The sequence below is a fragment of the Ictalurus furcatus genome, chromosome 12, assembly GCF_023375685.1.
Source record: "Ictalurus furcatus strain D&B chromosome 12, Billie_1.0, whole genome shotgun sequence".
In the NCBI taxonomy this organism is placed as follows: domain Eukaryota; kingdom Metazoa; phylum Chordata; class Actinopteri; order Siluriformes; family Ictaluridae; genus Ictalurus; species Ictalurus furcatus.
Window position 1 is genome coordinate 24330371 of NC_071266.1, and position 22386 is coordinate 24352756.

The window sequence follows — 22386 nt, forward strand, 5'->3', positions numbered from 1 at the left end:
CTGCTGTTATTTCCTGCAGAGTGATTAGATTATAGAAAACATACCGTAGAATACGGCAAATACACAGTGAGAACATCATAAAGAATAGTTATCTGTGGTAACCAGTCCGAAAAAAATGTGATCTTAAAGTCTAATAATTAGACCCCATATCTCACCATGTCTTTTTACTTCACCCTGTCACAGACACGACCCAGAACCTGCTGCTGTAAATGAATTCCAGAAAAAGTTCAAAGTAAATCTGATGAAGAAATTTCAGTGTTTAAATGGAGTGATGATAAACTCGGAAAACCGAACGCTCCTGAATGAGATCTACACAGAGCTCTACATCACAGAGGGAAACAGTGGAGACATCAATAAAGAACATGAGGTGAGACAGATCGAGGCAGCATCCAGGAGAACAACAACAGAGGAAACACCAATCAAATGCAATGAAATCTTTAAGCCTTTATCTGATCAAGACAAACCCATCAGAACTGTGCTGACAAAGCCCTTATCTAAAAAAGACAAACCCATCAGAACTGTGCTGAAAAAGCCCTTATCTAAAAAAGACAAACCCATCAGAACTGTGCTGACAAAGGGAGTCGCTGGCATTGGAAAAACAGTCTCTGTGCAGAAGTTCATTCTGGACTGGGCTGAAGGGAAAGCAAATCAGGATGTCCACCTCATTTTTCCACTTCCTTTCAGAGAGCTGAATTTGATGAAGGACCAGAAACTGAGTCTGATGGATCTCCTTCATGTCTGTTTTAAGGAGACAAAAGAAACAGAAATGTCCAGTTTGGAAAAGGTTCTGTTCATTTTTGATGGATTGGACGAGTATAGTTTTCCTCTGGATTTCCAGAACACAGAGAGAGTGTGTGATGTAACTGAATCAGCATCAGTGCATGTGCTGCTGATAAACCTGATCAAAGGGAATCTGCTTCCCTCTGCTCTCATCTGGATCACCTCCCGACCCGCAGCAGCTGATCAAATCCCCTCTGAGTGTGTCCATCGAGTCACAGAGGTACGAGGGTTCAATGACCCACAAAAGGAGGATTACTTCAGGAAGAGGATCAGTGATCAGAGCCTGGCCAATAACATCATCACACACCTGAAGTCATTAAGAAGTCTCTACATCATGTGCCACATCCCAGTCTTCTGCTGGATTTCAACCACTGTTCTAGAGAGAATGTTGGATGAAGCAGAGAATGGAGAGATCCCCAAGACTCTGACTCAAATGTACACACATTTCCTCATCATTCAGACAAACATCATAAGAGACAAGTACTCAAAGAAGCAGGAGAGTGATGAAGAAATGCTTCTCAAACTGGGACGACTGGCTTTTCAGCAGCTGAAGAAGGGCAACCTGATCTTCTATGAGGAAGACCTGAGAGGGTGTGGCATTGATGTGAGAGAAGCAGCAGTGTACTCAGGTGTGTGTACGCAGATCTTCAGAGAAGAGTTTGGACTTCACCAGAGTAAAGTGTACTGCTTTGTTCATCTGAGCATTCAGGAGCATCTCGCAGCTCTGTATGTGCACCTGACATTCATGATGGAAAAGAAAAATGTTCTTAATCAGTTCTCTGACCAGTTCACTGAAGAAATTACAATCTCAGCTGTCCACAAGAGTGCTGTAGATCAGGCTTTAAAGAATCAGTCTGGACAGCTGGATCTTTTCCTCCGGTTTCTTCTGGGTCTCTCACTGGAGTCCAATCAGAAACTCTTACATACCTTAGTAACACATACAGGAAGTAGCTCCCAGACAGGACAGAGGAACACAGTACAGTACATTAAGATGAAGATTAATGAAGATCTTCCTACAGAAAAATCCATCAATCTGTTCCACTGTCTGAATGAACTGGGGGACAATTCTCTAGTGGAGGAAATCCAACACTACCTGAAATCTGGAAAACAAAGTGAACTCTCTTCTTCACAGTGGTCTGCTCTGGTGTTTGTCTTACTGACATCAGCAGAGGAACTGGAGGAATTTGACCTGAATAAATATTTCTCTACAGATAAAATAAGAGAGGAGATTCTTGTGAAGGTGATGCCTGTGATTGCAGCATCCAGAAAAGCAATGTAAGTAAATCTGAATAGAACTGTTCTACTGTTACAGTGTTAAGAGAACAAATCAAATGTCTTAGCTGTTCAGATGAATCTAACTCTACAATGAATCTACAATGTGTGTGATGATGTACGCAGCTGAAAACTCCCACCAAGCCGAATCTGAACAGCTCTGACTGTGTGGGACTTTAGTCTAACGGATGTTTGTGCTTTTGAAACTGAGAAGTTGCAGTGAAAGCTTTGAGGACTTGTTTGATAATTTGTATTACTGTTAGTTCATTATGTATTATTTCCTTCAGTATCAGGTGTGATACAATTCAAGAACGTGGTTGGTCAGCTCTGGACTCAGTGCTCAGCTCAGAAACCTCCAATCTGAGAGAACTGCATCTGACTGTGGATACACTGGATCTGACTGGGAATACACTGGATCTGACTGAGAGTAATCTAGGAGACTCAGGAGTGAAGTGTCTCTCTGCTCTACTGGAGAATCCTCATTGTAAAGTAAAAAATGTGAAGTAAGATCATCTCTCTGAGAGACACAGTACCTCACTAAAAGCTGCAGTTAATAGTTGTGTGCAGTTCTGTTTTTTCAGTTAAATCAGTACAACATACAGAACAAATATATTAGTCATTAAACATATCACTTGTGCAATAATAGTAATAATTAAATGCACTTAAATGCATTTTATGTGTATAAAATACATTTAAACAGAGAATAAATAAAAAAAAACCTGACTCATTACTTTTAGCATAAACTGTCAATAGTTATACACCATAATTGTCAGTGGTAATAATATCTTGTGATTGGACAAAAGAAGGGACAACATAACAGACACATCATCTTTACAGTACGTTTTAAATCAAAATGAAAATGTGTTGATGAAGAGTGTGTCATTGTGTCTCTGCAGGTTGGAGTGTTGTGGTGTCTCAGATGAAGGCTGTGCTGCTCTGGCTTCAGCTCTGAGATCAAACCCCTCACACCTGAGAGAACTGGAGCTGTCTATGAATAAACTAGGAGACTCAGGAGTGAAGTGTTTCTCTGTTGTACTGGAGAATCCTCACTGTAATCTGGAGATACTGAAGTAAGATCATCTCTCTGAGAGTCACATGACCTGCTCCTCAGTAAGACACATTCTCTAATAGTGAGACTGAAGCAGAGGTTTTAGGTTCATCATCAATGTCCTGAGGAGGAAGATTGTTTCTTTTCACTGCACACTGATGATCTGTCACAGAGTCTTTGGGTCAGATGTACGTATGTGAGAAGCTGCAGCACAAAACGTGACTTGATCCGACTGCAATGTATCTAAAATTACTGTGAAATTTACTACAACGTTGTAACTAATCACACAAACTGCAGCTCAGACACAAACTAAATACACTGTGTGTGAGCTGCAGGGTTTAAAAGCAGCAGGGAAATGGTGCAAATGATCTCAAAATAAAGAATTTTTAAATTAAAATGAGAAGTTAATGTCATAGAACAGAAACGGTAAAAAAAAATTCTGAAACATTTGATTTTTAAATAAAAATGATTCACTATGAAAAGGGTTGCCAGATCTCCTTTACAGAAGCAGCCTAATGGACTTCACTATAAATTTTCAGTCTCACACTTACTTACTTTTTTCCCTCTGGGGAACACAGGCCACTGACGACCTTCCACCATCTTTCACAGTTGTTCTCTAACCTCTCCAGTTGTTTTCACTCCTTTAGACCTATCAACACCCAAAGTATTATTTTAATGACTTTGGGGGTCATTTTTCGATCTTTTAGTAAAGTTGTGTGTAAATGTTTACGTGAGTCAAACCCAACTCGAATTTTCCACCAGATTTACAAAAGTCTCTGAAAGTCTGATTTTCTTCGCACTCGCTTTAATGATTAGTTTTATTTGTCTTAATTTATGGTTTGTATTGGCTCACTTTTTTAATATTTTTAAATAAATGTCAATAATATAAAACATCTGATATTCACAAATTCTCAGTGGTGCTCTTAGTCCCTGATCTAGTGAACTAGCATGAGTGTCACGAATCGTGACGGAGCAGAGATAGGACGGATGCAAGTGCAGTATGAACGGTTGTTTATTAGAAAGAGAGACAGGCAGACAAATCCAAAACGTGATCCAAAACGTAATCCAAAAACATGCAAGAGGTCAGGCGATTGGCAAACAGGCATACACGGGGCAAGGCAGGAATCTAGGTTGATAAACAAAACAAGAAACGAACTATGACGAGGGACTGGAAGCAGATAATCCAGCGCGAACTAACTTATGACTATGACTATGACTATGACTATGACTATGACTATGACTATGACTATGACTATGACTATGACTATGACTATGACTATGACACGAACTAAACTAACGCTAACATATTATTATTAATCTTCCGCGTTGAGTGCTGGGAGGCGCGTGGTATATATGCGGACATAATCAGCGTCTAAACTGCTTGCAGCTGAGAGCAATACAGACCCACGTGAAATCCCAGCCAATGACAGAACAGGGAGGAGACATGACAGAAACATAAACAAAACACACGTGTCCAGATGTCATTACGGTCAACAACGGAAAAGCAGGTGCTCGCGCATTCGCGCTTAGAGCACACTGCTTCAAGGGGGAATCGTGACAATGAGGATGTGTTTTTGATAGAAACTCAAACACTTCTATAAGTCGCTCTGGATAAAGGGGTCTGATAGACGCTGTAAACATGTTTAAAATATTTTTATATTTTTAAAATGATAATTTATACTCAACAGAATATTCCAGATATAATATTAAAGTAATCCATGCAGATTATAAGTTAAGGCAAAATTATAATGGTTAAGTCTATGGGTTACTGATCAGAAGGTTGGGCGCTTGAACAAGGCCCTTAACCCTATCTGCTCCAGGGGCGCTGTATCATGGCTGATCCTGCACTCTGACCCCAACTTCCTAACAAGCTGGGAAATGTGAAGAAAAGAATTTCACTGTGCTGTAATGTATATGTGACAATTAAAGGTTTCTTCTTAAGTATAAATGTACACACACTCAGGAGCACGAGTAGAATACGAATTAAGAGGATTTTCATGAATACCAAATTTCTTGTGTAAACGCTCGTACAAACGATTTACACACAAACCCGTTCATATCCAGTTTTATAAATGAGGCACATTGTTAATTAGAATAAACAGATGATATTAAATCCTCATGTCATTCTGAATAATAAAATCCCACACATCATCTTTAATGTAATGAAAATGTGTTGATGAAGAGTGTGTCATTGTGTCTCTGCAGGTTGTGTGATTGTGATATCTCAGATGAAGGCTGTACTGCTCTGGCTTCAGCGCTGAGATCAAACCCCTCACACCTGAGAGAACTGCAGCTGTCTCTGAATAATGTAGGAGACTCAGGAGTGAAGTGTCTCTCTGCTGGACTGGAGAATCCTCACTGTAAACTGGAGATACTGAAGTAAGATCATCTCTCTGAGAGTCACATGACCTGCTCCTCAGTAAGACACATTCTCTAATAGTGAGACTGAAGCAGAGGTTTTAGGTTCATCATCAATGTCTTGAGGAGGAAGATTGTTTCTTTTCACTGCACACTGATGATCTGTCACAGAGTCTCTGGGTCAATAAAGGGGTCTGCTAAACGCAGTAAACATGTTGAAAATGATCAATTTAAACTCATATGAATATTCCAGATATAATATTACAGTAATCCATGCAATTTATAAGTTAAGGCAAAATTATAATGGTTAAGTCTATGGGTTACTGATCAGAAGGTTGGGCCCTTGAGCAAGGCCCTTAACCCTATCTGCTCCAGGGGCGCTGTATCATGGCTGATCCTGCACTCTGACCCAAACTTCCTAACAAGCTGGGAAATGTGAAGAAAAGAATTTCACTGTGCTGTAATGTATATGTGACAAATAAAGGTTTCTTCTTAAGTATAAATGTACACACACTCAGGAGCACGAGTAGAATACGAATTAAGAGGATTTTCATGAATACCAAATTTCTTGTGTAAACACTCGTACAAACGATTTACACACAAACCCGTTCATATCCAGTTTTATAAATGAGACACATTGTTAATTAACAGATGAATTATTCTGAATAATAAAATCCCACACATCCTCTTTAATGTAATGAAAATGTGTTGATGAAGAGTGTGTCATTGTGTCTCTGCAGGTTGGAGGAGTGTGATATCTCAGATGAAGGTTGTGCTGCTCTGACTTCAGCTCTGAGATCAAACCCCTCACACCTGAGAGAACTGGATCTGTCTCTGAATAATCTAGGAGACTCAGGAGTGAAGTGTCTCTCTGCTGTACTGGAGAATCCTCACTGTAAACTGGAGATACTGAGGTAAGATCATCTCTCTGAGAGTAGTGAAAACACACACAATATGCACTATAATGCGTCAAAACTAGGGATACAACTAACGATTATTTTCATAATCGATTTGGTTGACTGATTATTTGTTTATTTATTTATTTATTCATTTATTTATTTATTCATTTATTTATCTTTTGATTAATCGGATGGGCGGGGCAAACTTTCAGTACCCTTATTTGGGGTTTATTTAAAATATAATCCACAAACTGAGTGTTACAAATATAAATTCAGACTAAAACTTTACATAGCTGTGTGTCCAAAACAGAAAAGAACCCAGTACACACACACACACACACACACACACACACACACACACACACACACACACACACACACACACACCAGAATATATATTAATTTAGGACTGTAGTTTAATTCGGTGCTTTTTGTGCATCCATAAAAAGTAATGCATAAATATTCTAAAATATTTTTTTATATATTTATATATGTATAAAATTGTATAATATTTATGCATTACTTTTTATGGATGCACAAAAGCACTGAATTAAACTACAGTCCTAAATCAATAATATAAATTCACTTTCACTGCACCTTGTGGTTTCTGTTACTCGCTGTCTTTAGGAATATTATTTTACTTGTGTTTATTTTTGATCATAGTGTTTTAATTAGACATTACAGATCTTACTCGTGCATATAAAGCATATAATGACAATAAACTTAAATTAAACTAAAGCTTCTAAGCAGCTTGCACCAGTTTCCCTGCCCCTTACACACAGTGGAATATTTTGGACATAAACATAACTTTGTGCTCGTGCAGCACTGTTTGATCTGCGCGGTGTTTAATATAAAATGCCCCCTGCCTTAGAGGACGTTCTTCCTCAGTCATGTGATGATTTCTCCTCCTTCTGATGGAGACTGAGGTCATGTTGGGAATAAAAGGTAACGTTCACAAATAGTAAACTGAAGAAAGTCATTGTCGGTGACTCGGGTGTCTGCTAATGCTAGCGTGCGTATGACGTCATGCGCCGTCGACTGGGAAGCGGATTATACTTCCGGTTAGTAAAATCCACTAGTGTTCTATTTGAGATGATATTACCTTTCTAAAATCCACACACTAGACGGTAGAGTACTCTGTGCATAGTGTAAGTGTATTGTACTTCATTTGGGACACAACTTTAGTATTTACTCTCCGAGGCGTGTTTTCGGAACAGAAGTAACGTAGTGAGTAAATCTCCCCCGTGCCGCGCGCAGACCAACTAATCCATACTGAGATTCGTCCACAACGATTTTCATCATTGATTATTATCGATATTATCGATTAGTTGTTGCAGCTCTAGTCAAAACATTAAGTGTTTCATCATAAATAATGAGTGATTTTTAATATGATTTTACTTTGATAATAATAAAACAGGGTCTAGTGTTCTTCCAAGTCAATGGAATGTGTGTAAAATAACAAACACATTCTGCATAAATAAAACAGTCTCGTCAGTACTGAATAAACCATTTAAATATTCACAGTATCTCTCTCTCTGTCTGTCTCTCTCTCTCTCTCTCTCTCTCTCTCTCTCTCTCTCTCTCTCTCTCACACACACACACACACACACACACACACACACACACACACACACACACATACACACACCCCACTCATTTCAAGATACGCAAAGTATGTCTTGGTGTTCATAAACTGAGAGAGTGAAGAGTGTGTCATTGTGTCTCTGCAGGTTGAGTTATTGTGGTGTCTCAGATGAAGGCTGTACTGCTCTGGCTTCAGCTCTGAGATCAAACCCCTCACACCTGAGAGAACTGCATCTGTCTGGGAATAAACTAGGAGACTCAGGAGTGAAGTGTCTCTCTGCTGGACTGGAGAATCCTCACTGTAAACTGGAGATACTGGGGTAAGATCATCTCTCTGAGAGTCACATGACCTGCTCCTCAGTAAGACACATTCTCTAATAGTGAGACTGAAGCAGAGGCTTTAGGTTCATCATCAGTGTCCTGAGGAGGAAGATTGTTTCTTTTCACTGCACACTGATGATCTGTCACAGAGTCTTTGGGTCAGATGTACGTATGCGAGAAGCTGCAGCACAAAACGTGACTTGATGCGACTGCAATGTGTCTAAAATTACTGTGAAATTTACTACAACATTGTAACTAATCACACAAACTGCAGCTCTGACACAAACTAAATACACTGTGTGTGATGCAGGGTGAAATTATTCCAGTGGAAATTTTGTACTGTTAATTGAGGATTCTTTCGGTACGTCTGCGTCTAGCTGTTATGTACAGGGTTGCCAGATCTGTGTTACAGAAGCAGCATTAAACTTATGTAGTTTTCCTCAGTAGTGAAAACACACACAATATGCATTAAAATACGTCAAAATTAGGGCTGCAACTAACGATTATTTTCATAATACATTAGTTGACTGATTATTTTTTCGGTTGATTGGATGGGCGGGGCAAACTTTCAGTACTCTTTTTATGGGTTTATCTAAAATATAATCCACAAACTAAGTGTTACAAATATAAACTTCAGACTAAAACTTTACAGAACTGTTTGTCCAAAACAGAAAAGAACCCAATTCACACACACACACACACACACACACACACACACACACACACACACACCAGAATATATATTAATTTAGGATTGTAGCTTAATCCGGTGCTTTTTGTGCATTCATAAAAAGTAATGCATAAATATTATAAAATAAATTTTACTTTATTCTGTGCTTTTTGTGAATCCATAAAATGTAATGCATATATATATATATATATATATATATATATATATATATATATATATATATATATATATATATATATATGCACTACATTTTATGGATTCACAAAAAGCACAGAATTAAACTACAGTCCTAAATTAATAATAAAAACTCACTTTCACTGCACCTTGTGGTTTCTGTTACTCACTGCCTTTAGGAATATTATTTTACTTGTGTTTACTTGTGATCATAGTGTTTTAATTAGACATTACAGATCTTACTTGCGCTACACTGTGTATCAGCGCATCTACACTACGCGTGATCAGCAACGCGGCCTCGTCACTAATAGATAACTTCCTTTATAATAAACGACAGAATTTACACTGCAAGTGCGCAAATACAGCATATAATGACAATAAACTTTTTTCCAAAATATTTTTATTGAGAAAGAAAACAAACCTGTCACATAGCAACAATACCATTCTCATTTTTTTATACTTACATATACACACATACATAGATACATAGTGTAGAAAAGGAAAACAAAATTAAAGAGTACAATCAACTAAACAACCCCCCACCCCACCCCGGCTCATCATGGCTAACCAATATCTATACCTGGTTATGTATATATTGTAAAACCCAACAACAGGCACAAAAATTCAAATGGGAAGTGTCTGTAACTCCATAAAATATGAAATAAAGGGTTGCCATTTATAAAAAAAAACAAAAAAAAACTTGTCAGTACAACCCCTCATCGTATACATTATTTTCTCGAGTTAAAAAAAAAAACATCATGTCCTTTAGCCACTGGGAGATGGATGGATATTTAGCAGACTTCCAATGCAACAATAGGGAACGTCTTGCTATTAGGGATGTGAAAGCGATAATATCTTTTTGTACAGAGCGTAATGGAACTGAGGCATCAGGAATCCCAAATATAGGCAATATCCCAATATGGGCAAGGTTTTAAATCTACTCTGAGAATAGTGGACACGATAGTAAAGAAACCAGTGCAAAAACCATAGAGATCAGGGCAAAAGAAAAACATATGGCCAAGATGACAGGGAGAGCCATGGCATTTATCACACTTGTCCTCTACTTCTGGATATATTACAGAATGTCTCGACTTGGACAAATGGACCCTATGTAAAACTTTGTGCTGGATAAGTCCAAGATGAGCACAAGAAGTGGTAGACTGTGTCCTACCTATAGCACGTTCCCAACACTCTTCACTTATTTGTACTCCTAACTCCATTTCCCACGCATTCTTAATTTTGGTGCTCGCCTCACTACCTAACACCAGCGTAAAATCATAAATCTTAGAATTCATTCTTCTCTGATGTGGATTGTTTGAAAACAAGCTTTCCCAAGCCTGTTCAGGAAGCGCAGAGGGGAAATTAGGAAAACATCTGGAAACAAAATTTCGAATTTGAAAATAACGAAACAGATGCGTCACAGGGAGGTCATAAGTAGATGACAGATTGGCAAAGCTATCAAAGACACCATCGGCATACAGATTTTTAACTTGTTTAATGCCCTTGTCATACCACACTGAAAATGTAGAGTCCAAACAAGATGGAGGAAATAAGTGGTTGTTGCTTAAAGGACCCAAAGAGGATGCACCTACAAACTTAAAGCGCCGTCTAAATTGATGCCAAATCTTAAGTGTGTTAAGGACAACTTGATTATCAGTATATAGAGAGAGCTTTGTAGGTAGAGAGGAATAAAGTAAAGCAGGTATAGGGGATTCCCTACAAGATGATAGTTCCAATTTACACCAAGAAGATCCAGGAGATTTAACCCAGTAGCAAAGTTTATGGATGTGCACAGCCCAGTAATAGAATTGAAAATTGAGTAATGCAAGTCCTCCACTAAGTCTGCATCCCTGCAATAAAGTTTTACAAACCCTTGGTGGCTTCCCAACCCAAATAAAAGAACAAATTATTTTATCCAATGAATCAAAGAATGATTTTGGCAGAAAAAGAAGAACTTGCTGAAATAAGAAAAGAAACTTCGGAAATATATTCATTTTGAGGACATTGATCCTGCCAATTAGAGAAAGGGGGAGGTTAACCCATCTTTTAATGTTGGATTTAACCTTTGAGATAAGGGGAGTGAAATTAGCTGATACAAGATTAGATAAAGAACGTGTCACATTGATACCTAGGTATTTAAAACCTGCCTAACTAAATCGAAAAGGTAGATCTGCCTGTTGGAGAGAAAATGCTGCAGTATTGACGGGAAAACAGTCGCTTTTGTCCAAATTTAATTTATAACCTGAGACAAAACTGAAGGTTTCCAGAACACCTAAGACAGCAGGCATAGAGGCAATAGGATCCGTTACATACAATAACAAATCATCAGCATATAGTGACAATTTGTATTGTACACCGTATCGAACTACTCCTTTAAACAAGTGGGAAGATCTTAATAAGATAAACAGAGGCTCGATAGTGACAGCAAAAAGCAGAGGGGATAAAGGACAGCCTTGGCGACACCCTTGTCTGAGAGCAAAATAATCAGAATAAATGTCGTTCGTTTGAACCCTGGCTTTAGGGGATCAGTAAAGGAGGTGAATCCAAGACATAAATGTATCCCTGAATCCGAACTTCCTCAAAACTGCAAACAAATACTCCCACTCAACCCTCTCAAATGCTTTTCCAGCATCTAAAGAAATTACAATCTCAGGAAGCTCAGCTGAATACTTTGAATAAATTATATTAAAGAGTGTACGGGTATTGAAAAACAATTGACGTCCCTTTATAAAACCGTTCTGCTCTTCATATATGATATAAGGGAGCACGTTCTCTAAACGAGATGCAATTACTTTTGCCAACACCTTTACATCTGCATTAAGCAGAGACAGCGGTCTATAAGAACCACAGGAGGTTGGATTTTTACTCTCCTTAAAACCCCTTTCGCCCCGACACTTGCGTTCATTCCGCCAGCGGAATGGAAAACGACTTATCTGTCATTTTCAATTAGTATAAACAAATGAATTATTTTATCGCCACAGTTCTGGTATAAGATTAGTCAGGACACTGGTGGCTTTCTTTGTGTGCAGTTTCATGACTGTGTGCTTAACTCCTGGTGAGCAGGGGGATGGGAAAGGGGCGGAGTTTGAGCTCCCTGCTGGACAAACAATTCACACCTCTCCATGAAAACATTGAGACAGAGATAAATTGGAGAGTACAACTAAAGCTTTTTTGATAGTAAAACACCGTATACAACTGCCACAATAAAATTATAACATTTAAACCAAAGATCGGACTTGTATAAACGTTTACTACCTTACATTACCTACATAGACGAAAATCCAGTTCGCTTGCGGTTTTGCAAATCATGCACGTTTCCATCGGTATAAAGTCCATAAGTTTTATTGAAGAAAACAAATGCAAAGTTCCAGATTTAGTCACAAATGTCCTCTTCAAAATGCATTAAGTGTTTTGATATCCCGCCCCTCTGGAATTTAGTAATTAGCCATAAACTGAACTGAAACACCATCTTAAAAAAAACGCTAATCTGCTTTGGCTATGCTGAACAACCCGCCTCCTAAATTTTAATCGGGCAGTCTAACTTGACTGGACCACTTGACTGGACCACTTGGACCAATTGTAGATACTTCTAGCTTTCAAACAAGCCCAAACTCGACATGATTGACCACTCAGAGGCTGAGAAAATCAAAAGCGTGATCAGCACGACCAAACCTTTTACGCGTGCATCCATTGGTCTTGAGTTGTGTGTCAGCGGGTACAGGCCAATCAGCAAAGCGCTATAGGGCCGTGCACAGAAACTATACAGAAATGGCAGCTCCGCTCTAGCGCTCTTCCTGCAAAACTCATTTGAGCCATTCAGAGAGCAAGTGTTCATTCACTTGGGGCTCTGGCACTATTTTTAATAAACATTATATTTTGTAAGTATGTTTCAGACTTTTTTTGTGTGTGAAATTACACATTGTGTAACATAGTTCATGCTACTGCCATTTGTTTTCATGTTGTGCCATTTGGAGAGGTTTGGTGCCTTTTGGAGACGTTTGGTGCCATTTGGAGAGGTTTGGTGCCTTTTGGAGAGGTTATTTTGTGCCTTAAAAAAAAAGTTTGCTATTTCTAGAAGTCTGCAATTTTTAAAGGCTTTGTGCCATTTTTATAAGCTTTGTGCCATTTAGAGAGGTTTTATGTCATTTGGAGACATTTGGTGCCATTTGGAGATGTTTGGTGCCATTTTGGAGAGGTTTTAACCTTTGTTTGGATAACCTTACACACAATTTTAGTGCTTAGAGTTAACTTCCTCATATTTTGGATGTTCATGGACAAGTACTTGGGGCATCTTTGAGACCAGGAATGGGGTTGATATCAACATTTGCTGTGAAGATATAACATTTGGATTAAAAGTAAATAATTTTTTTTTACAATTAAAAAAAAAATCTGAATATATTGCCCCAGGTAGGCTAGGTAAAAAAAGAAATACTTGAAATAACTGCTAATTCTTAAAGTCTTAAGTGTCTACTTTCATATGAGCCATTAACCACTACTGTGGTGTGTGATATCACAAAACAAATCAATGCTGAACACAGGTACCCCCAAAACAGACAAAAATGCCATTTTTTGGCTACCAGTAAAAGAGGTTAAGAAGGAGAGCTATCGTGGCTTGTGTCAGAGTCGGAGGCAAAGACCCACATTCCAAGCATTCGTTGAACATAGATAAAAGCAATGGAACTAATTTTCCAATAAACATTTTAAAAATTCAGTTGGAAACCCGTCTGGGCCAGGAGCTTTTTTAGATTGCATAGTTTTAACTGCATATAAAATTTCTTCAAGAGAGAGTGGGGAGTCCAGTTGCATGGCAGTATATTGAATCAATAACAGGGTTACAAAGGTTTTGAAGAAATGCATTCAATTTAGTATTGTCTGTAGGAAATTCAGATTTATAAAGTGAATAGTAAAACGATTTAAAAGTAGCATTAATTTCCATGGGATCTGTAGTGACAATATTATAAGTGTTTTTAATACTAGGTATGAGACGGGAAGTGGCCTGTCGATGTAGCTGATGTGCCAGTAAACGACTTTGCTTGTCGCCATGTTCATAGTAAGAACCACGAGTATGTAACAACAAGCGTTCCGCCTCTTTAGTCGAAATAAGATTAAATTCTGCCTGCAAGTTAAGACACTGTTTAAGAAGTTCTGGAGAAGGGTTCAATGCACATCTTTGATCAAGGTTACTTGCTCCCTGCCTTAGAGGACGTTCTTCCTCAGTCACGTGATGATTTCTCCTCCGTCTGATGGAGACTGAGGTCATGTTGGGAATAAAAGGTAACGTTCACAAATAGTAAACTGAAGAAAGTCATTGTCGGTGACTCGGGTGTCTGCTAATGCTAGCGTGCGTATGACGTCATGCGCCGTCGACTGGGAAGCGGATTATACTTCCGGTTAGTAAAAAACCACTAGTGTTCTATTTGAGATGATATTACCTTTCTAAAATCCACACACCAGACGGTAGAGTACATAATGCATAGTGTAAGTGTATTGTACTTCATTTGGGACACAACTTCAGTATTTACTCTCCGAGGCGTGTTTTCGGAACAGAAGTAACGTAGTGAGTAAATCTCCCCCGTGCCGCGCGCAGACCAACTAATCCATAATGAGATTCGTCCACAACGATTTTCATCATCGATTATTATCGATCGATTATTATCGATGAGTTGTTGCAGCTCTAGTCAAAACATTAAGTGTTTCATCATAAATAATGAGTGATTTTAAAAATGATTTCACTTTGATAATAATAAAACAGGGTCTAGTGTTCTTCCAAGTCAATGGAATGTGTGTAAAATAACAGACAAACACATTCTGCATAAATAAAACAGTCAGATTTGTTCTTGTCAGTACTGAATAAACCATTTAAACATTCACACTATCTCTCTCTGTCTTTCTCTCTCTCTCTCTCTCTCTGTCTCTCTCTCTCTCTTTCACACACACACACACACCCCACTCATTTCAAGATACACAAAGTATGTCTTGGTGTTCATAAACTGAGAGAGTGAAGAGTGTGACATTGTGTCTCTGCAGGTTGAGTTATTGTGGTGTCTCGGATGAAGGCTGTACTGCTCTGGCTTCAGCTCTGAGATCAAACCCCTCACACCTGCGAGAACTGAATCTGTCTGAGAATAAAATAGGAGACTCAGGAGTGAAGTGTCTCTCTGCTCTGAAGAATGATGAACATTACAAACTACAGTCACTGGTGTGAGTAACGATATTTTTTAGATAAAAACTGAAACAAAAGAAAAGACTGATTAGCATTATTTTGTACATTAGTATTAGTTTGTACATTTCATTTTAGTTGCAGTAAATATCAGATTATCGGATACTGGGTTCAAATTTCACTATATTCGATACAATCAGACTTTTTCTAACAATTAGCTTTAATGCTGTTTGGTATTGATTTAAAATTGATGTGAAAGCAGAAGACAGGGAGTCAGACAGAGTCTACAAAATGTCAGCACTGAGTGCATGAGAGTGATTGTAAATGAGCACCTCGTCTCCTTGTGACACCCTGCTATCTCTGACTTCATACTGCTGCTTTTGTCTGAATCAGATGATCTCGGCTTCTCCCTGTTTCTGATCAGCAGCAGATTTTCTTCTCCACTCTCATAAAAGCGAATTAAAATCATCATCTTTTATGCCACACTGCTACAAATATTTTATTTAAGGAGTCACTTTACTCTGACACTCCTTCCAGCACTCCACCTCCACACTGTGTCTTCTGTCATTCCTGTAAAGTTCCCCTCCGCTTGTTCTTAACATCTGCACTTAAATACACATGTAGAACAAGAGATAAAACACACAGCAGTGATCACTGTTTTAAAAATAAAGCTCTACACCCTGTGATTGTATAAGAGCAGTGATGTGATGGTAAATATCTGCTCATGTTCCTGTTAGATCTTGTGGAAGTTCTCATCTGTTCTAGCTAAATGTTCTAACAAGTGTATTCTATAAGAATGAAGGAATGTTGAATGATTATGAACAGGAGATAATAATGTTTTCCTCGCAGCAGAGATGATTACATGCTGTAAATCATGAAGTACCACAGTCTAGATTTTGGTTATTAATTCAGATATCTGTCTTTTAGATTTGAATATTAAACGACACACATCTGATCACTGAGTAGAACGACCTGTGATCCCTGGACAAAATTTCCTCAATCCCAATGAAAACCTGAGGGATTATTTGGAACAGCAGGTGAAAAACCACACGAACTCCAGCTGGACCCAGTCAGTGGAAGACGGAGCTGAAATGGACAGGAACAGTTTCATGGCATTGGTGGGATTCTCACCTGACAGGATTAGCATCTGAGGAGTTTATGTGAAGAAGCCCCTGGGAGACTCACTACAAGTTACATTTATCACTCTGTCCTTTAGCTGGTATTTAATATAGTGTAGATTTTTTGGTTCCAGGATCAGATCTAATCTGTTCTTTATTTTCTCTGATATCTGATCCCCATTTCTTTGCTAGTATCAGCTGATCATACCCGGTATTTGATCAGTGCCATCTCTATTACTTAAGTATACGCTATTTGCAATATTTTGTGTAATTGTGTCAGTCAAATACAGTACATTTTGAAGAAGTGAATATGTTGTATCTTTGTATTAGACTACAACTTGAGAAGAATACAGTAAACACTCGGACGTAAAGTTAACTCGTGTTTTAACCAGAGCAAGAGAGAGAAACATATCAATGCGCATGGCTAATTACCAATCAGAAATCAATGCTAAAGGGAGTGATTCCACTTAAAGAAATAGATCCACTCTAAACACTACAGTCTTTAGTTCTGCTGGAACAACCCTAGATGGAAAATGATGGAAAGTGGGGAACGGACACAGAGCTTATGTTGAACTTCAGGTTATAAACCACAATAATGCCTCCACCTCCGCCAGATAACCTCGGGAGAGTTAATACTCCAAATCCCGCTGGAGTGATCTGTTTAAACAGAATCATTTTCTTTATGCCAGGTTTCGGTTACGAACAACAAGTCCAGCTTTTTATCTGTAAGAAAATCCGATAAAAGCAGTGCCTTGTTATTCACAGACCACGCATTGAATAATGCGGCATAAGCCAGGCTCTGAAGCGGCAGTGGTTTAATCTCCATGCGCGGAACCGATATTAAATTACTGTGATCAACACCAGTATGGAACAGTTTGTTGCTCTTACGTCGACCGGTAAAGATGTTAGGAGAGGATGAGACAGCAAAACTGCGTCTCAAATATGGACATATGGTTTAGGACGTAGCAGTCCAGCGTCTCAACAGAGTTTGTAAGAGTCTTTGGCTAGACAATAATAGCTCTGTTTTAAATTCAGAAGCTGGCGTGTAGTGTACCTTAAGGCCATGGTCATTAAGTGCACACTCACAGCCGGACCGAGGTGTTGATACTCCGGAGCGTACTATGAGCACAAAGTCGTACAATCCTCATACTCTGCCCGACTGAGGCGTTGATTCCCCGTTGCATGCTGCAGGTTATTCCAGGTGGAACACAGGAGTGAAAACAACCATGGGCATAACCACACATTCTTTGTCGTGTCGGGTCGTGTCCCCCCCAATGTTGAGGAAATACCAATCTGTCCCCCCAATATACAGGAGAAAATATTTTCTATGTCGCCCTTTAATGAACCCTGCCAACGTATCTGTCTTTTCTTCATCTATTCTATTTATTTATGTCTATTCCTTTTTAATATATTTCCAATTGTACACTTGGTTGCGCCCATACTCAACGCAAGTTCGTTGATATATTTTAGCAGCTCAGTCTGTAAGAAATGGAGACAGCAGCCAAGTGTAGAAAAGTGCAACAGAACATACAAGCTTTTTTCAGAGAGTAAGTAACTAGATACCTAAATAGTAGGTAACCTTAGCTTAGTATAGAAGGCATCATACCATGGCTTGGTTTGTTCTGAAGAGCGTCAATTAACTTTTGATATTTTCACACCCAGGAAGTAGGCTAGGCTAACGTCAGTTCCAGTTTTTGACCATTAATGTTACATTCACTTGCATATCCTCCTGCCGAGTTCGTTGTGAACCCTCACGTTGTGACAAACTGTTATAATTGCGAGTGAAAGTGAGGAAAGTTGCACAGCATTTTGTTCATTTACACTACATTTGGGCTAAGGACAACTAAGTGATTTTACAAATATAAGGCTCAGCATAATGCTGAGATGTGCTAGCTTGGCAACGAGAGATAGGGAACTATCGTCTGAGTTGTGGCCATATTGCAGTTATCCATTCAGAACTAGTTATGGGAGTTTGTCTTTAGAATTAAGAAAAGAAAACTCTGGTACCCTTTACATAGCTAACATTTCAGGTTACCACTATATATTGTTGTACACTTTGTACACTTATTACATAGCAAGCTAAACAGCATGATGACATTAACATAATAAATGACACCAGTTACACAAACAGAATATCCAGTTTATCAAATTAAAATAATCATCTAAGTCAGTCATTGCTCTTCTGGGAAAATAATGGTACCTGGTCACAATGCAGGCAGCACAGCATTGCTTAGAAGCATCCGTGGGGAAATTGTATTTACAACATACAGTATCTCATAAAAGTGAGTACACCCCTCACATTTTTGTAAATATTTGGTTATATCTTTTAATGTGACAACACTGAAGAAATGACACTTTGCTACAATGTAAAGTAGTGAGTGTACAGCTTGTATCACAGTGTAAATTTGCTTTTCCCTCAAAATAACTCAACACACAGCCATTAATGTCTAAACCGCTGGCAACAAAAGTGAGTACACCCCTAAGTGAAAATGTCCAAATTGGGCCCAATTAGCCATTTTCCCTCCCCGGTGTCATGTGACTTGTTAGTGTTACAAGGTCTCAGGTGTGAATGGGGAGCAGGTGTGTTAAATTTGGTGTCATCGCTCTCACACTCCCTCATACTGGTCACTGGAAGTTCAACATGGCACCTCATGGCAAAGAACTCTCTGAGGATCTGAAAAAAAGAATTGTTGCTCTACATAAAGATGGCCTAGGCTATAAGGCTATGGCCCAATGTCCATACCATGGTTACGAACTTGACCACCAGTACAGTACAGTACCATCTAGGAGGTCAGATTTTGACTGCCCCGTATGCCTTAAGGTAGTGGTCACCAAACCTGTTCAATAAAAACAGCATTTTGCTATTTTTGCTAAGACTAACCCTGGGTTTTATATGGCACAATAAGTTATATGTGTAATAAAAAGGTATATCATTAATAATATATATGCTATAAAAAAATAAACAAATACTTTATGCATACTGTATCCTAACACTGCAATAAACTAGATATCCTGTGTAGTAGAAGATTATACACTTAGTAGAATCTTATACAGTTGCCCAGGTCATGCACTTTTTAGACGGTCTCTTATTGACTCCGTTACTATAAAGCGCGGATGACCTGCGTTTCCGAAAAATTGGCTTCCACGGGCTTTAACCTGTGTTCGTAGTAGTAAGCCCAAGTGGTGAGAAAATGTATAGCCTACAGCTAAATAGTGAAATTAAATAATGCACTTATCAGTGTCTCAGGGTTAAACTGAACTCACTAAGGTCTTAAAATGATAGAAAGGAACTGTTGCGTGTGCTTGCTGATTTTTTTTCTGAAGTTCACAGAAAGCAAGTGAGTTTTTGATCAACTACAGGTAGTGAGGTTTGTGACGTGTTTAAAACGTCACCATTATTAAATACGTGGCCAATGAGCTATCTCCCTACCATAGTATATAAGCTTGTTGTTTATGCCTCATGGAGTGTGTCATGGTCAAAAATCAGCCCCTTCCTTTCGTTGCTATGGACTACGGAGGAATGTGTTTTTAGCTGTTTGATGTTAGTGTTGTCCAGTCATATCATGCGATGTACTTCTTTATTGTGACGTTGGGCTATCGTGTGTGTGTGTGTGTGTGTGCTGCTCACTCTCAGTGCGGTGTGCCATCAGGGCTCCCCCCTGTGCAGCATGGCAGTTTAAGTAGCCCAGGTCGGAGTACCAACTGTTGCAGTTGTAGCTATTAAAGAAGCTATCATATGATTTCTGTAAGTGCCGTCATGAGTATTATGTCATTGGGTCACTGTAGGTAAATTGTTATTTTTTTTAATAAGAGCTAAATGATCTCCTATGCTTCCCAAATTGAAATTGTAACATGTTGGTATTATTTTTTGTTCCTTTGCTTTATTTTTGTGGGCACAGCTTTGTGCTGGTTATTGTCACTAGCTCAGTTTTCTTGAGTACGACTGTGTTGTAACAGTCTTTATCAATCGTGCTGATACCACCATGTAGTGAGTTTGGTCAGCTGTTGCTGTCGTACTTGCCTGCCCTTCATACAGGAAGTCTCAGTCCTCCTATGACGATTATTGTTAATTCCTTCTTGTATTTTTTAATTCGACCAATGACTGTTGATTGTGTTGGTTTCTGGTTTTAAATCATTCTTGGCCAGTTTTTTTTCTTAGCTTTAGTAAAAAATATTTTTGTATGGAAACCCATGCCTCTTGCCTTTTCTAAGTGGATTATAGTTGTGTGCCTTTATTTGGGTTGTTTTCCCCGCTTCCTCAGGGTGACGTAGTCATTACAAGCGAGTCACTTGCTACATACATTTCAATGCAGCATTCACGTGGCAGTGGAGGGTGTGGTCAAGCTGTGACAGAGATGTAGACTGGGGTTCTACAAGTCATTTCACTCCATCAGCGCTGTGTATCATTTATCATTCATCTTTATTAAGTGCTTTATCCTGGTCAGGGTCATGGTGGACCTGGAGACTATTCCTGGAAAACTTTTGAACAATTGTATAATTCACAATAAACTTATCAATGCCCTCTTCGGTCCCAATGGACCTGTACATTGTCTTCCCATAAGCGGCAAGGAATTCCCAGGGATCTATGAGCCTACAGTATGACAGCTCCCACCACTCACATGCTCCCTCCAGACAGGGCATGAAATACAAGCACATGGCATTGTGGAGTGTAAATTATGAGGCACCAGTAAGGAGGGTGACGTCATAAATGTCAAACATTGAGTTGTACAAATATACAGCCACTGCAAGGTGCTAAAGGAAACAGGAAGCCCTTGAAACCCCTTACCCTTGGTCTTGTGGCCCTCATCAGTGTTGCTGTAACATTAGCATACTGCTCACTTAATATTTCATATGAGACCACTTTATTGTGATCTGTTGAGCAAGAATACACAGGGTTAAATGCAGATGTACATAAAAACTACATTTATAATAATGTATGTATAATTCCTGTATAATAAAATTCTTGTATATAAAATGTATAATAATTCTTCCATTCCTCTCAAACTCTTCCAGGTGGTACGTAGAATGTTGCTGTGACTTTGTAATTTTGCTCATTTCAAGTATTTAGATATAGAATAAAAGAGATCTGCCATTGAAATAATAATCCTTATGTTTGTTTTATAAAACTCTTATAATGGGACATATTACACTAATTTTCCTCTCTAAAATGTCTGCACTTACTAAGATCATAAAGCTGTGATTAGAAAAGAAAAGAAAAGAAAAAACCCTGTCCTTCTGTTATGTACTCCAACATTTACACAGGACATCTGGAGACAATCAGTAGAATGATCAGTCAAAGATGTATCTGTGGATTTTGTGTCCTGCGTATTCACGTAAACGTCATCCTCTGTTTCTGGTTATGAGCAGTGAAAACCCCTTGTCATTTTCAGTGCTTGTTCATGTAAACTATATCAAATTTACTCCATCAAAAATGTATTCAAATATATTTAAATGTATAAACATTACAGATGTCTGCCTGTTGGAGAATGACTTTTTAACTACTATGTATTTTGAGGTCAGAAATGCCATCTTTAATTTAATTTAATTTTTAATTTTCTAAACGCACTAGTGCTTCTAACTAGAGTCGTACCCTGCATTCACACCAGCAAGCACAAATCACTCATATCACATGTTTAACACTTGTTGGTGTGTAGCTTTCGCTACTGTTGTCACTTATATGTATGTGCAGTATCCAGCTTCCTTTCTTTAGCTGCAGTGAGAAATGGCAGGAGTAGAAATGTATGTCCCACAGTTAAGTAGTTAAATAATGCGCAAGTTAACACACGTTAAATAACTGCTGAGATAAGTGAAAATGAAAAGTCACTAGAGTCTGGAGATTAGCAGTATAATGAGTAAACAAATGTTTGAATCTGGTGCAGACTTTAATGCTGTGGTGTTTCTGTCAGTTTTAGTTTGAGCTAATGCAGTAATGCAGTAAGACTTGAAATTATTGACTCGCAACAAACTTTGCAAAACTCTAA

General features: G+C 38.6%; 2 protein-coding genes across 3 annotated transcripts in view; both read left to right on the forward strand.

Moving 5' to 3' along the window:
* The window catches only part of LOC128616076 (NACHT, LRR and PYD domains-containing protein 12-like), a 28042-nt gene extending 6385 nt beyond the window's left edge, over positions 1 to 21657 (forward strand). The window contains exons 4-11 of one of the 2 annotated variants that reach the window (XM_053638574.1): positions 184 to 2055; positions 2340 to 2555; positions 2949 to 3122; positions 5306 to 5479; positions 6199 to 6372; positions 8088 to 8261; positions 15155 to 15328; positions 16215 to 21657. In XM_053638574.1, the coding sequence (XP_053494549.1) occupies positions 184 to 2055; positions 2340 to 2555; positions 2949 to 3122; positions 5306 to 5479; positions 6199 to 6372; positions 8088 to 8261; positions 15155 to 15328; positions 16215 to 16227 (2971 nt within the window). In that variant the 3' untranslated portion in view covers positions 16228 to 21657. The remainder of the gene's footprint in view (positions 1 to 183; positions 2056 to 2339; positions 2556 to 2948; positions 3123 to 5305; positions 5480 to 6198; positions 6373 to 8087; positions 8262 to 15154; positions 15329 to 16214) is intronic. The other variant, XM_053638575.1, reaches the window with a different exon arrangement.
* The window catches only part of LOC128616074 (NACHT, LRR and PYD domains-containing protein 12), a 67813-nt gene that overhangs the window by 6632 nt on the left and 38795 nt on the right, over positions 1 to 22386 (forward strand). The window lies entirely within an intron of this gene.